Source organism: Puma concolor, chromosome B2 (assembly GCF_028749965.1).
Source record: "Puma concolor isolate L17-30 chromosome B2, mPumCon1.1.hap2, whole genome shotgun sequence".
NCBI lineage: Eukaryota > Metazoa > Chordata > Mammalia > Carnivora > Felidae > Puma > Puma concolor.
Genome location: NC_141671.1, coordinates 2,313,273 through 2,326,546, shown reverse-complemented (window position 1 = coordinate 2,326,546; position 13,274 = coordinate 2,313,273). Strand labels below are relative to the sequence as shown.

Sequence of the window (13,274 nt, the reverse complement as noted above, 5' to 3'; positions counted from 1 at the left end):
AGATGCTATAGGAACAGTAAATCAGCATCTCCGGAAGTTACAATGAATCATGAATTCAGTACTTGAACTCTCACTTGCATAAAAGAATGAGGTAAGGAAATTCTCTTGAAGAGTCATCAGGGGAAATGTTGCATGACACCTGCAGGACACAAAATTTTAAAGCCTCTAACATTCAGGGTCTTCCATCAAATGGTCCTCATCCCAGTCATCTGGAGTCAAAGCTCCTACAGAACACTTTTTTCATTGCTCCCATCACATCCTTGTTCCGCAGGGTATATATGAAGGGGTTGGCCATGGGGGTGACAATGGTGTAGAAAAGAGAAACGAACTTGCCCTGATCCTGGGAATGGTTGTTGCTGGGCTGGAGGTAAGCATAGATGGCTGAGCCATAGAACAGGGAGACCACCGTGAGGTGGGACCCACATGTCCCAAATGCTTTCCTCTGCCCTGAAGCTGACTTTATTGCTAAGACCACCTTGACAATCCGACTATAGGAGAATGTGATTAGTGCCACAGGTATGAGGAGAATGATCATACTGGCAAAGAAGGCCTCAGATTCATTCAGAGTGGTGTCAACACAGGCAAGCTTGAGCAGTGGGGGGATCTCACAAAAGAAGTGGTCTATTTTATTTCTCCCACAAAGTGGTACAAGGAAGATGAGCACCGTCTGCAATGAGGAGTTGACAAAACCAATGAACCATGATGCAGAAGCCATCAGGACACAGAGACGGGGGTGCATGATCACTGTGTAGTGCAGGGGCCTGCAGACGGCTGCGTAGCGGTCAAATGCCATCACCCCTAACAGAATGCATTCTGTGCATCCCAACCCTAGAGCAATGAACAGCTGAGCTACACAGCCAGCGAAGGAGATAGACTTGTCTGGTCCCCTGAGATGAACCAGCAGCTGAGGAACAGTGCTGGTCGTGTAACACAGGTCCAGAAAGCTTAGGTTGGAGAGGAAAAAGTACATGGGAGTCTGCAGGTGTGGGTCCAGGTGGGACAACGCAATGATGGTTGTGTTTCCCAGCAGGGTGAGCAGATAGAAGATCAGAAGAACCACAAAGAGGACTCGCTCCAGCTGAGGCCGGTCAGAGAAACCCAGCAGGATAAAGCCAGTGAAAGAACTTCCATTTTTCGGGTCCATTCTTTCTTATCACATGTTTCCTGTCAAGATCAAGCATTTAGCAATTTTTAAAAGAAATCTTCAAAAAAATACAAAGCTGGCAGGAGGTGAATTTATCATGTTATAACACAGGTCATGACATTTTAAGTAACCATTTGAATAAATGATGCACCCATGAAATTGATCAATTACTTCCAATTTAGTTCCACATTACCATAAAAAGTAAATCATTAATATTTAATGTAAGAAAAATCAAATAATGGACCTGTGTCTGCATCAGTCATAGGTACAGAAGGTCTTTCAGTCTCAGTTTAGTAGGCTTAAAGTACTACAAAAATATTTGTACATTTCAGAGAAAATGGGGATGAGGGAAAAGAGGAAGGGAAATCAGAAAGAATAGGAAAGAGATACAGACAGAGGGAGATTCATTATCTTTCATATGTATCTCATCATTCCACACAACTGAAATGCACACACCATACATCAGAGATGATAATACAACATGACCTCGAAATTAAATTCAGTTATAGAAATTTATGACTTGGAATATACTTGTACAAAGAATTCAATTACCATCAGCCTATCACTACTAGTTCTGCATATAAACATACATCGGGTTTGGGGGGGGGGTAGTAAAACAATTAAATACTCAGTCAGAGAAATTGACAACACCACCATTCAAACAGTGTTTAACTTTGGCCCGAAAGATGGTGAAAATTACCATTCCAATTTCACAGGGACTCCAAAAATTCAGTGGCTGTGCAGACTCCTTTGGAATCAGAAGTCTAAAATCCAATGGCCAACACTTTCCTTTTCCTCCTGCAGATTTCTGTTTCACACATTACCAACTAGAGTTCATAAAATTCCTGAAAGAAGTAGGATTATTCCCTATCAACATTCTAATCAGAACATTTTAAAGCGTTATCCAAACGTGTAACCTATGTACAAAATGTAATGCTTTGCATCATTTCCTAGGATAAAATAATTACTTGGGTAAATATATAGGGATAAACACAGATACATTCTCAAAGCCATGACAAGTCAAAGAGCTATAATGCAAAACTTAATGTAGTACAAGGAAAGGCCTAAAGGAAAGGATATATTGGTATTGTACAAAATCCCCAACACCCAATTTTATTATATTAAAGATCACCATTCCGGAAGCTAGCTTGCAGAGTTAGTCACACTAGATCAAACACAATGCCAGCTCTAAGGCTCTAAGGCTCGTCTGATGACCATTTCCACCCAGCTGCGCAGAACTGAATGAGCATAGTAACATACCAACGAAAGAGGCATCAGGACATGAGTATTTCAGTTCTATCCTATTCAGAAGGGTAGGCATCCAGTACATTTTTAATTCTTCCATGAGTTTTAAAATCTGAACCAAGTTTGGGGCTAGACCCATTGATGTGTGAACAAAATTGGTACAAAACTGGCATAAAAACTGAATAAAAGATGTAGTATTTTGCACTTTTTATGCCTCTTTGATTTCCTATTAAGATTGAGCAGTGGTATCCACAAAACAAAATCTATGCGCCAACAATTTCTTAATAGAATTAATTATAAAGGTATCAGGGACAGTCCCAGTGCATCAACAGGGAATATCCCTTCCCTCACACCTTCTCAGAGGAGAAAATAAAACAAACCATGGTTCAGTCTCATGCACACCTGCACAAATATACATACATCCACCTGAAGCATACTGCTGACAAATTTTTATTTTTTCATATTTTAAAGTTTATTTATTTGTGAGAGAGAGAGAGAGAGAGTAGAGTGAGCAGAAGCAGAAGAGGCGCAAAAGAGATGGAGAGGGAGAGACGGAGATAGACACAGAGAGAGAATCCCAAGCAGGCTCCTCACTGTCAGTGCAGAGCCCGACCTCACACCTGTGACATCATGACCTGAGCCGAAATCAAGAGTTGGAGGCTTAACCGACGGAGCCACCAAGCTGAAAAGTTTTTAAATGTGACTGATAAAGGAAACACTCACCAAAGTGAAGGAGGCCAAACATAAAATGCTAACTGATCCAAACAAACACCAATATAATACTGCACCATTAGAAACAAATAATGATACATTTTAACATTATCATACCGATAAGGACTAGGAAGACAGGTGAGAAAAGATAAATCCCTGGAGAAAGGAACTGGTACAACTTTCTTGCTGCTCTACAGGATTATATGTGTATGTGTGGGTTTCAATACAAATATATATAAAGAATGTGGACCACACGTCATGAAATTATGATACAGAAAAAATCAGTTTTAAAAATTATACATAAATTATTACTTTACATACAAAAAAAAAACACTTGAAAAGGGCACACATTATATATAGAAAGGGAAAAATATTAAAAAAAGATTCTATAAAACAAGTGGCATTCTATGTAACGATTACCACCAAAAAAAGTATACAATTGAAATGACATCTCACAAGAACACAATTTTACAATAATAATTAAGAGATCAGGCAGCAATGAAAGAGGTTAAAGGCTTAGTACTGACACACATAAGTGATAGAGTAGTAGCTGACAGTTTGAGTAATTGTTCAACACTGACACAAAACTCTAAAATTTTAGTGCAAGAGTACACATTTTCACACTGGATACTCAGTGTGCACACTACACATTTTAAAGACAAAAGATCTTGGGGCGCCTGGGTGGCGCAGTCGGTTAAGCGTCCGACTTCAGCCAGGTCACGATCTCGCGGTCCGTGAGTTCGAGCCCCGCGTCACGCTCTGGGCTGATGGCTCAGAGCCTGGAGCCTGTTTCCGATTCTGTGTCTCCCTCTCTCTCTGCCCCTCCCCCGTTCATGCTCTGTCTCTCTCTGTCACAAAAATAAATAAACGTTGAAAAAAAAATTAAAAAAAAAAAAGACAAAAGATCTCAATACAATGTCTCTATTTAAGATAATTCAAATATATAACATTCACAGATATATTTGACCTACACACTCTGCCGTATCCAGTTCCTGAATAAATCCTGAAAACATGGGGGCAAGATTTGCGCAGCCTCAGTGCTACAACTGAATCGCTATTGTCGCTTTCATGATGCTTCTGTCCCATGGGTCTGAGCTGACCTCAGACATATGAGAACAGGCCCCTGATGACGATGGAGGATGAGAAAATGAGGGATACAGCCATCACTACATAGGAAATGACAGATGTGATGAACACTGACAAGGCTGTAGGGTAGGTACCATGGAAGAAGATGATGAGGTAGGGTTTCCATTGCAAGTTGTTTATTCAGGGAATGCTCTCGGGATAAACGGGGTGAGGGAAGGAAAACAGCAGAGAATGTTCCTAAGCAAGGATGTGGTCTCCAGTGGAACAGAGCAGGAGCCTGATCCCATGAGATGCTGGACAGAACTCTCCAATAGAAGCATCCATCTGTGAAGGTAGAAATACTCTCTCCTCACTGTCCAATCCTATGCCCACTCTCCACCTGTCATACTTGAGCATTTAAAATGTCCTATCTAAGGGGTGCCTGGGTGGCTCAGTCAGTTAAGTGTCCAATTTTGGCTCAGGTCATGATTTCACAGTTCACAAGGTTCGAGCCCTTCATCGGAGCCTGCTTCAGATTCTGTGTGTGTGTGTCTCTCTCTCCGCCCTACCCTATTCATGCTCTCTCTTTCTCTCTCTAAAAAATAAACATTAAAAAATTTTAAATGTCCTAGCTAAGAAACTGAATTTTATTTTATTATATCTTATTTTATCATTTTTGATTTTCAAGAGAGAAAGAGTGTGAGTGGGAGAGAGGTAGAGAGAGGGATACACAGAATCCAACGTAGGCTCCAGACTCTGAATTGTCAGCACAGACCCCCACAGTAGCCCTCAAACTCATGAAATGTGAGATCATGACTTGAGCCAAAGACAGACGCTTACCAACAGAGTCACCCAGGTGCCACAAGAAACTGGATTTTAAACTCTATTTAATTTTAATGAATTTAAACTGAATTAGCTTCCTGTGGCTACTTACTAAAGTATTGGACAGCATGACTCTGGAGCATGGATTGCATCAGATTCAGTCCTGCCTTGGCGTTGGGACCTTTTGTACATCCCATAGTGTGTCACTGTCTGTGAGCTGCCCCTACCATGTTCCCCAGACCGCCTGACAATGTGGCTCCCTTTCAGCTGAGGGCAATTCTGTCATGAAGGGAATGGCTGTGAAACTTGGAGCCCACACTCATACCAACTAGGGTTTGGATTGGAGCCCCAGCAGGTAAAGAGCGTCTGGGCAGGTCACCAACAGCATCCAGACAAGAGTCCGTTCATTTTCGTGTGCAAGGATAGAAGGATGGGACCTAGTGTACTTTACACACCACTGTGCAATCACACACACACACACACACATACATACACATGCACACCCAACTTTTCATTTCTCTAATTCATCAATTAAGTAAACATTCAGGTTTCTTACTACCTTTTTCTTCATCATATTGCTATTTGTACTCACTTAAAAGGATCAGCTTTTCTTGCTAACAATAAAGTCAAAACATAGATGCATTGACATGATATTCACAAAATGAAAATATTCAGAAAACTTCCCTGTTGTAATTTTCAACATAGCAATTTTAAAACTCCATGCATATTTTAGATATTTTGGTAACTGTTAAGGGAGAAATTAAATATTTAAGATGACAAATACTGACAATAATTTTTAGCATAGAGAGGAAATATAATCTAATTACACAGACAACATGGAACAATGGAAAAACATAGATGCATATATCTAATAGTTTTACATATATGTATACTGTATTATTCTATTTTTGAAGGGAATATTTTATTCCCAGTACACAGCCATATTTAATTATATTCCACATGTGTATACACAGGTGCGATGCATGTACTACATAGAATCAAATGTCTAGGAATGACTTGCTGGCATTCATAATGAACAATTACATTTAATTCTTATATTTGGTGAACTTCCACAGTTTGTTACTTTAGGCAATTGATCATATATGCAAACTATTTAGCTTTTTTGTTTCAAGAACAATAGTAACTGGAAATAAACTAACTTGACAATTCCTAGAGTAACACAGAGACCAAATTATATTTCACTCACCTTTATTTACTCTCCCTGTGGATTCAAAGCTATCTCCCTAAATCCATTCCAAGTTACTGCCTAAATACAGTTCTGGGGATAGGAACATGGACATGGAGAATCAGTATCTGCAGTAAATGCAAAGGCTGACTATACCAGCACTGAGTCATCCATACATTTTTCTTAAGCAAAAGGACACTTTCTCAGGATGACTTCACAGATCCTCATGTGGTACCAGAGATCTGCACGTTGGCTCTCAGTGGTAGAAGATGAAGGCAGTCACAAACTCTCAGTATCGTTCCTGAATACAATGACCTGCCCATGTGACTGTGAGACCCTTATGAGCAGGTGAGAGGGTGCTTTGACTCTGAGCTGGGGCTGGGCTGGCACACAGAACCAAGTCCCTTCCCCTGCTGACATCTCTGGGGAACGGATGCCCCACACTCTTAATGAGCCCTTGTCACTGAGCTGCCCAGATATGGCAATCCTCAGGGACAATGACTATGGAGGACAAAGTCAGAGGAGACCTAATCTGTCTCTTCTATTAGTTCACATATCTCACAGAGGACAAGTATCTCGCTAGCCCTCCCAGCTACCTTAGCTCCCATCTGTGAATGACCTAGTAGTTTTACAAAACATTTAAGATTTTTTCCTCACAACTGCCCAAAATATTTACATATAAATACATAAGGAAGAATCCATTCACTTACTTAATTCCAAATGTAAATATGTAAATAAATTCCTCATTTAATTTCATTCATACCAAATTATATGGATCACAAAGCTATTAACTAGGCACATTCTAACTTTTAGCACGAATATAAAAGAGGGCAACAAAATTCTACCAAACTTCTATTGTGGTTAAAGGGGAAAAAAATCTCAAATCTTCTAAACCACTATTGAGTCTATAGCTATAGGTTTTAATGATGTACTCAAACAATTTTAAAAATTACCTGTGTTTTTAGGGGCGCCTGGGTGGCGCAGTCGGTTGAGCGTCCGACTTCAGCCAGGTCACGATCTCGCGGTCCGTGAGTTCGAGCCCCGCGTCACGCTCTGGGCTGATGGCTCAGAGCCTGGAGCCTGTTTCCGATTCTGTGTCTCCCTCTCTCTCTGCCCCTCCCCCGTTCATGCTCTGTCTCTCTCTGTCCCAAAAATAAATAAACGTTGAAAAAAAAAAATTACCTGTGTTTTTAATGAAATGCATATGGTTTATTTAAACTCAGCTAGTCTTTGCATTTAAGTTCAAATTGATTCTGAGTTTATCAGGAGACTTCTAAATAAACAACAAGAGACATGGAAGGAAGTAGATGGGTACTTTGTGGCTATTTCTCGAAGATCTATAACTTAGTTTCCTTTATCATTTTCAGCCTAAAGAGATAAACTACCTCCTGTTAGAAACATGCTTAGATTTGAATTATCTGTTATTTCCATACCCAATAGATTCCATCTTCAAAGTTAAGGGGGGAGAACTGACAAAGACAACACCCTCTGGGTGTCCTGGAGTGGGAGGGAATTACAGATCTGCTATTAATGCTCTTCTCCCCAGGCCTCACTCGAGAAGCAAGAAAGGTCCCAAATATGCAATCTAATGTTACACCTAAAGGAGCTAGAAAAGGAACAGCAAATAAAGCCTAAGAGCAGCAGAGGAAGGGAAATAATAAAGATTAGAGCAAAAATAAACTATATAGAAACAAACAACAAAAAACGGTAGAACAGACCAACGAAACTGAGAGCTGGTTCTTTGTAAGAATAAACAAAATTGGTAAACTTCTAGCCAGACTTCTCAAAAAGGAGAGAGAGGAACCAAATAAATAAAATCATGAATGAAAGAGGACAGGTCACAACAAACATCAGAGAAATACAAACAATTATAAGGGAATACTTTGAAAAATTATACGCCAACAAACAGGCCATCTAGACGATATTGACAAATTTCTAGAAACTCACAAACTACCAAAACAAAAACAGTAAGACGTAGAAAATGTGAACATACCCATAACCAGCAAAAAAAAAAACCCAAAAAACAAAAAACAAAAAAATGGAATTAGTAACCACAAGTCTCCCAACAAACAAGAGTCCTGGGTCAGATGGCCTCCCACAGGAATTCTACCCAACATTTAAGGAAGAGTTAATACCTATTCATCTCAAACTTTTGCAAAAAAACAAAAATGGAAGGAAAGCTTCCAATCTCATCCTATGAATCCAGCATTACCTTGATACCAAAATCAGACAATTATCCCACTAAAAAGGAGAATTATAGGCCAGTCCCTGATGAACATGGATGAAAAATGCTCAACAACACATAGCAAATCAAATTCAACAGCACAATAAAGGAATTATTCATCACAACCAAGTGTGATTTATTCCTGGGCTGCAGGGCTGATTCAATATTCACATATCAATCCACTATTCACTTAGCAATCAACGTGATATACTACATTAATCAAGAAAGGATAAGAAGCATAAGATCCTGTCAAGAGATGCATAAAAAGCATTTGACAAAATGCAGCATCCATTCTTGGTAAACACCCTCAACCACATGGGAATAGATGGGATATACCTCAACATCATAAAGACCGTATATGAAAGACCCACAGGTAATATCATCCTCTATGGGGTAAAACTGAGAGCTTTTCTTCTACACTCAGGAATAAGACAAGGATGCCCAGTCTCACCAATACTAGTTAACATAGGACAGGAAGTTTTAGCATCAACCACATACATCAAAAAGAAATAAAGGGCATACAAATCGGCAAGGAAGGAGTCAAACTTTCCCTATTTGCAGATGACATGATGCTCTATGTCAAAACCTGAAAGACTCTACCAAAAACCCACTGGAACTAATACATGAATTCAGCAAAGTCACAGGGTATAAAATGAACATACAAACATCTGTTGCATTTTCATACACCAATAATGAAGCAGCAGAAAAATAAATCAAGGAATGGATCCTATTTACAATTGCACCAAAAAAAACATAATTTCACCTAGAAATTAACTTAACTAAAGAGGTAAAAGATCTGTACCTTGAAAACTATAGAACACTTATGAAAGAAACTAAAGAGGACACAAAGAAAGCGATCAACCTTCCAAGCTCATGGATTAGAAGAACAAATATTGCTAAATATCTATACCACCCAAAGCAACCTAACATTTAATGCAACCCTATCAAAATATCACCAACATTTTTCACAGAGCTAGACCAAAATATCACCAACATTTTTCACAGAGCTAGACCAACAATCCTAAAATTTCTATGGAACAATAAAGACTCAAATGTGCCAAAGCAATCCTGAGAAAGAAAATCAAAGCTGGAGGTATCATGATTCCAGAATCAAACTCTATTACAAAGCTGTAGTCACCAAGGCAGTATGGTACTGGCATAATAAACAGACATGTAGATCAATGTAACAGAATAGAAAACCCAGAAGTGGACCCACAAGAGTATGGCCAACTAATCTTTGACAATGCAAGAAAGAATATCCAATGGGAAAAAGGCAGTCTCTTCAGCAAATGGTGCTGGGCAAACTGGACGGTGACATGCAGAAGGATGAACCTGGATCACTTCCTTACACCATACACAAAAATAAACTCAAAATGGATGAAAGACCTAAATGTAAGACAGGAAGCCATCAAAATCCTCTGGGAGAAAGCAGGCAAAAACCTCTTTGATCTTGACCTCAGCAACTTCTTACTAGACATGCCTCGGAGTCAAGGGAAACAAAAGCAAAAACAAACTACTGGGACCTCATCAGGATAAAAAGCTTCTGGAGAGTGAAGGAAACAATCAACAAAATTAAAAGGCATCCAACAAATGGGAGAGATACCTGCAAAACATATCAGATAAAGGGATAGTATCTAAAATCTCTAAAGAACTTATGAAACTCAAATAATAAACCCCCCAAAAAACAAATAAACCAGGGAAGAAGTTGGCAGAAGACATGAATAGACACTTTGCCAAAGAAGACATCCAGATGACTAACAGACACATGAAAAGATGCTCAACATCACATCAAGGAAATACAAATCCAAACCACAATGAGATACCACCTCACACCTGTCAGAATGGCTAAAATGAACAACTCAAAAAATAATAGATGTTGTTGAGGACAGGGAGAAAGGGAACCCTCTTGCACTGTTGGTAGAAATACAAACTGGCACAACCACTCTGGAAAACAATATGTATGTTCCTCAAAAAATTAAAAATAGTACTACACTATGACCCAGCAATTGCACTACTGGGTATATATGCAAAAGATACAAAAATGCTGATTTGAAGGGGCACGTGCACCCCAATGTTTATAGCAGCATTATGCACAATAGCCAAATGATAAAAAGAGCCCAAATGCCCACCGACAGATGAAGTGATAAAGAAGATGTTGTATATTGTTACAAGGGAATACTACTCGAGATAGAATAGAATGAAATCTTTCCATTTGCAACAACAAATGTGGATAGAACTAGAGTGTATCATGCTAAAAATAAGTCATGCAGAGAAAGACAAATACATGATTATACTCATATGTGGAATTTAAGAAACACAACAGATGAACACAGGGGAAGGGAAGGAAAAATAAGATAAAAACAGAGAAGGAGACAAACCATAAGAGACTCTTAAATACAGAGTTAAAACTGAGAGTTGCTGGAGGGGAGGTGCATGGAGAGATGGGCTCAATGGGTGATGGGCATAATACGGCACTTGTCAGGATGAGCACTGGGTATCATACGTAAGTGATGTATCATATGTAAGTGGGTTCTACTCCTGAAATCAATACTACACTATAAGTTAACTAACATGAACTTAAATAATAAATTAAACAAAGAAGATGTGGCATATGTATCTAAAGGATTATTATTCAGCCATGAGAAAGAAGGAAATCCTGCCTTTTGCAACAAAATGGATGGGTCTTGAGGGCATTATCCTGAGTGAAACCAGTCAGAAGAGAAAGACAAGGACTGTGTGATCTCACATATTTGTGGAAACCAGGAAAGCATAGCTTGTATATACAGGCAGTAGAATGGTGGTTACCAGAGACTAAGGGGTATGGGAAGTGGGAGATGTTGGACAAAAGGTACAAACACCAGTCATAAGATGAATAAGTCCTGAGCATCTAACGTCCAGCATGGTGATTATGATTAATATTATTGTATTATCAACTTGAAAGTGGCTAGAAGAGTATATCTCAAATGTTCTCACCATGAAGAACAAATGGTAATTGTGGGGGATAAAATTAGGAATCCCCCGGGGGCTACACCGATGGGTTAACAAGGCATAAAGAAACACAAAGTCATAAAATGCTCACACCTGAGTTTGGGGAAAACAGATTGGCGCTCTAAGAATAGGGAGGCACAAAGGTGCCAAGAATAGAGAGGTACAAAGGCACCCCCAAATAGAGTGCCGAACCCCCAAAAGTAGAGAGAGAGAAGCAATGGCCTGAAATAGAATCGGAACAAAGGTGCACAATACACAGGAATAACAAGATTAGATATTCAGGGTGAAAGCACCCCAAGTTTAGTACTACAGCAGAAAGCTGCTTTCATAGGAAAATAGGGCCAGGTTAGGTAAATTGGTGAATTGGACTATGGACCGCTGCGCTGCAGGCAAAGCAGCCTGGAATGGAGATGGTTGACAAAAGAAAAGGTGTCTTGTCAACCCTGAGGTTATTCCCCCTATTTGTCTCATCCCCTAGGCTGGCAAAAATAAACAGGCACGGCGCCTCCTGTCTGCTGTTAACAACCATCTATCTATCTGCCTGGTGCCTGGATTTTGTTTTCTATTGACCCAAACCCCAAACAGCATGTATCTTCAAGACCCCCTTTTCCCCCTCACGTCCTCAAGTTAGTGTTCACAGTTTCTTTGTCTCTTTGTACATGCCCATCACATTTGTAAGCCTTCTGATCTGAACAAATATGGGGCAAGGACCCTTATTCAGGGCTCTTGTCCTTTTCCCCAGACATTAGCCATCTCTCCTTTTAATCCCGCATCCTCTCTTTTGCCAGCCAAAAGAGAACTTTAGACTTAGAGTCTATGGCAGGTAATAACATAATGTGATAGAGGTGTTAGCTAACACAATGGTGGCAATAATTTCATTATATATATATATATATATATTCACATTTGTACTTCTTAAGTTTGCTGAGTGTTCTGCATCTGTCGTATCTTAGTTTATCTAAGAAAAAATAAATAACCACAAGAGATATCATTCATTTCTTTTATCACACTTAAACTTCCTCTCCTAAGGTCATATTTTATAGCTATTTAATACAAAAATCTCCCTACAAAGTTGATAAATGAACATGTTCTTTCATTATCCCATCTACAAACGCAGCCCTCTCATTTGTGATCCAAATTTCAATGCAGACACTGAAAGATGGCATTTCTAAATGTTTACCTTGTGTGTATGTATAATGACATCAAAATGGGGTGAGTCTGTTCCATGGAGCTCTTGAGTGGTTCAAGATTCCATCAGGTACTAAAATTCTGGGTGCTTTTCTCCTTTTACTTCCTCATGTCACTTTAATTCCAAAACAGCTAGAAGAACCTTGGGGAAGAAAGGAAATGTCTCCTAACCAAAACCAGTGTCCGGTCCCTAAGGTCACCTCAGGGACCCCTTCCCCTGATCCTCTGACCTCCAGTCATTTACCCTCTCTTTTCTGCATTTACACCCAGCCCCCCTTCCCGGTGAACCACGTATCCATGCAAAGTGGTTCCCAGTCTGCACCATCAGATCTCAAACATGCCATAACACCACGAAGTGAAAGAAATCTCACCTGTGCCACAAAACAAGCATACAAAAAGCAGTCGCCTGCAAAGTGGGGAGTTGCCAGGGGTCTGTGACCTGCTCCTGCCTCCTCCGTGAGCCTGGTCAGAGCAGGACTCTGGCAAACAGTAGCTGTGAAATGTGCAGACTAGAAGGTACAGGAGGGTCTTACGGCAGTGACTGCACTCTGATGACTGATCCAGGAGTGAGTTTAGCAGGATGCAGAGGGCGTGTTCAGAGTGCAGTCACCCTACACTGCACACCCTGCCGTTATGCTAACGTGTGACAGCCCTAAGGCCAGGACAGGGCTACGAAGGTAGGGACGAATGTAACTGAGCAT

General features: G+C 40.0%; 1 protein-coding gene across 1 annotated transcript; it reads right to left on the bottom strand.

Annotated features, from left to right (window-relative positions):
- Nucleotides 1-205: 205 nt before the first annotated feature.
- Nucleotides 206-1,341, bottom strand: LOC112853452 (olfactory receptor 2B8-like). The gene has a single exon (XM_025916987.2). It carries the CDS (start codon nt 1,142-1,144, stop codon nt 206-208), a length of 939 nt encoding a protein of 312 aa, XP_025772772.2. The 5' UTR covers nt 1,145-1,341.
- Between the last annotated feature and the right edge of the window lie 11,933 nt (nt 1,342-13,274).

Excerpts from the sequence above, each read along its gene's own strand:
- LOC112853452 (XM_025916987.2), bottom strand. The coding sequence starts at position 1,144 with ATGGACCCGAAAAATGGAAGTTCTTTCACTGGCTTTATCCTGCTGGGT.